This window comes from Mytilus edulis, chromosome 3, assembly GCF_963676685.1.
Source record: "Mytilus edulis chromosome 3, xbMytEdul2.2, whole genome shotgun sequence".
In the NCBI taxonomy this organism is placed as follows: Eukaryota; Metazoa; Mollusca; class Bivalvia; order Mytilida; family Mytilidae; genus Mytilus; species Mytilus edulis.
Window position 1 is genome coordinate 25,233,824 of NC_092346.1, and position 1,919 is coordinate 25,235,742.

The 1,919-nt window shown below is 34.2% G+C and overlaps 1 protein-coding gene across 1 annotated transcript; it reads right to left on the minus strand.

Moving 5' to 3' along the window:
* Window positions 1-359: 359 nt before the first annotated feature.
* Window positions 360-725, minus strand: LOC139515122 (uncharacterized protein B0403.1-like). Its single transcript, XM_071304684.1, has one exon. It carries the CDS (start codon window positions 723-725, stop codon window positions 360-362), a length of 366 nt encoding a protein of 121 aa, XP_071160785.1.
* Window positions 726-1,919: the final 1,194 nt, after the last annotated feature.

The following is a 1,919-nucleotide window of genomic DNA, read 5'->3' on the forward strand; positions in this document are numbered from 1 at the left end:
TCAGCTTGCTCCTCTATAGTTGGCTCTATTTCACCGTCACTATCACTGTTGATTACTGTGCTACCTCCGATCGTGAAGTTGTAATCTGTTGTGTAGTCATAAATCATAGGATGTTCTTTCCAATATTTATCTAGTGTTCGTTCGATTGTTTTAACGTTTTTGGCAGTTACAATTGTTTCAGGAAAACTGGTCCAGACTTCCACTACTCTGTTGGTAAAACAATACTTTCTAACATCCAGCCTACTCCTGTTCAAAGAATGCCCTCTTGTCGTTGAACCACTACTTAATGTGAAAATAACACTTGATGCCCTTTCATCATAGATGTTATTGAGAATCTTGTACGTCTCGATCATGTCGCCTCATAGTCTACGATATCTAAGTGTTGGTAATTTCAGATGTTTTAATCTGTCTTCGTATGATAGATCTTTCAAGTTTCGAAGCATTTTTGTAACCCGTCTTTGTACGTTTTCAACTGAGTCAATATCCTTTTTCTTATAAGGACTCCAAACACTGCTGGCATACGCAAGATGGGGTCCAGCTAGTGATTTGAATAGTAAACAGAAACTCTTGTAGTCTAAGTACTTAAATGACCTTCGGATTAGTCCTACTAGTTGGTTGACTTTGTTAACCTGTGTTTGTATATGCTTGTCAAATTTAAGCTTAGAATCTATGTTTACACCTAAATCTTTCTCACATTCCACAGTTTCTAGATCATATGTTGGCATCTTGTATCTCGCATCTTGGTTCTTAGTTTGTTTCGTGGATATTGGCAGATAAAGGCAACAGTAGTATACCGCTGTTCAAAACTCATAAATCCATGGACAAAAAACAAAATCGGGGTAACAAGCTAAAACCGAGGGAAACGCATTAAATATAAGAGGAGAATAACGACATACAACTAAAATGTAACACACATAGACAAAATCCCACGAGAATAACAAATATAACATATATATATAACATCAAAACCAAATACATGAATTTGGGATAGACAAGTACCGTGACACGTCTTATCGCAATGTGAATTTACACTCAAAAATAGAGAAAACAAACGACACAACGTTATAATGTAATACACACAGAAACGAACTATAATATAACAATGGCCATATTCCTGACTTGGTACAGGGCATTTTTAAAGGAAAAAATGGTGGGTTGAACCTGGTTTTGTGGCATGCCAAACCTCGCACTTTTATGGCCATGTGAAATATAACATCAAAATGACAACACAGGACTACAATATAAATAAATTGGAGAACACAATTGACAAAGAATCACACGAACAACGGCCAACAAAAGGCATCAAGTTCAAAATTTTAATACGCCAGAAGTGTATTTTGTCCACACAAGACCTACGTGTGACGCCCAGATACAAAAGTTTGAAAGCCGAAACGAGTACAAAGTTGAACAGCATCGAGGACCAAAAGATCAAAAAGGTTGTGCCAAAAACGGCAAGGGTTTTCTGTTAGTTACCAGAAAATCCCTATAATTTAGAATAATTTATACTTTTGCAAACAGTAAATTTTATAAAATGAATATTCAAAAGATGTACATGATAAAACTGAAGTATTAACTAATTACAGGAAACAACTGAACTACATTTACATAACCAGACATTTGAAACACAAAAGTAGACACATCCGAATAAGTTTAAACCTCTACGCCAAGTGACGTCCTATTTGAAACTGAAAAATGACGAAAAAATGACGTCATTTGAATTTGTAAAACAGATCATCAAAAAATGAAAAATGACGTCACATAAGAATGAATAAGATTGAATTAGGATTGATTTAAGATTATATATTTGAACTAAATACTGATATTGCATTTAATAACAAAGCACATTTTAATACTTATTAATATCAAACTAAGGTAGCAATTAACTATATTATAAAACTATGTCCGGTTTGTTTTGAATC

Bases quoted from the DNA above. Each gene is read 5' to 3' on its own strand.
- LOC139515122 (XM_071304684.1), bottom strand. From the start codon at position 725: ATGCCAACATATGATCTAGAAACTGTGGAATGTGAGAAAGATTTAGGT.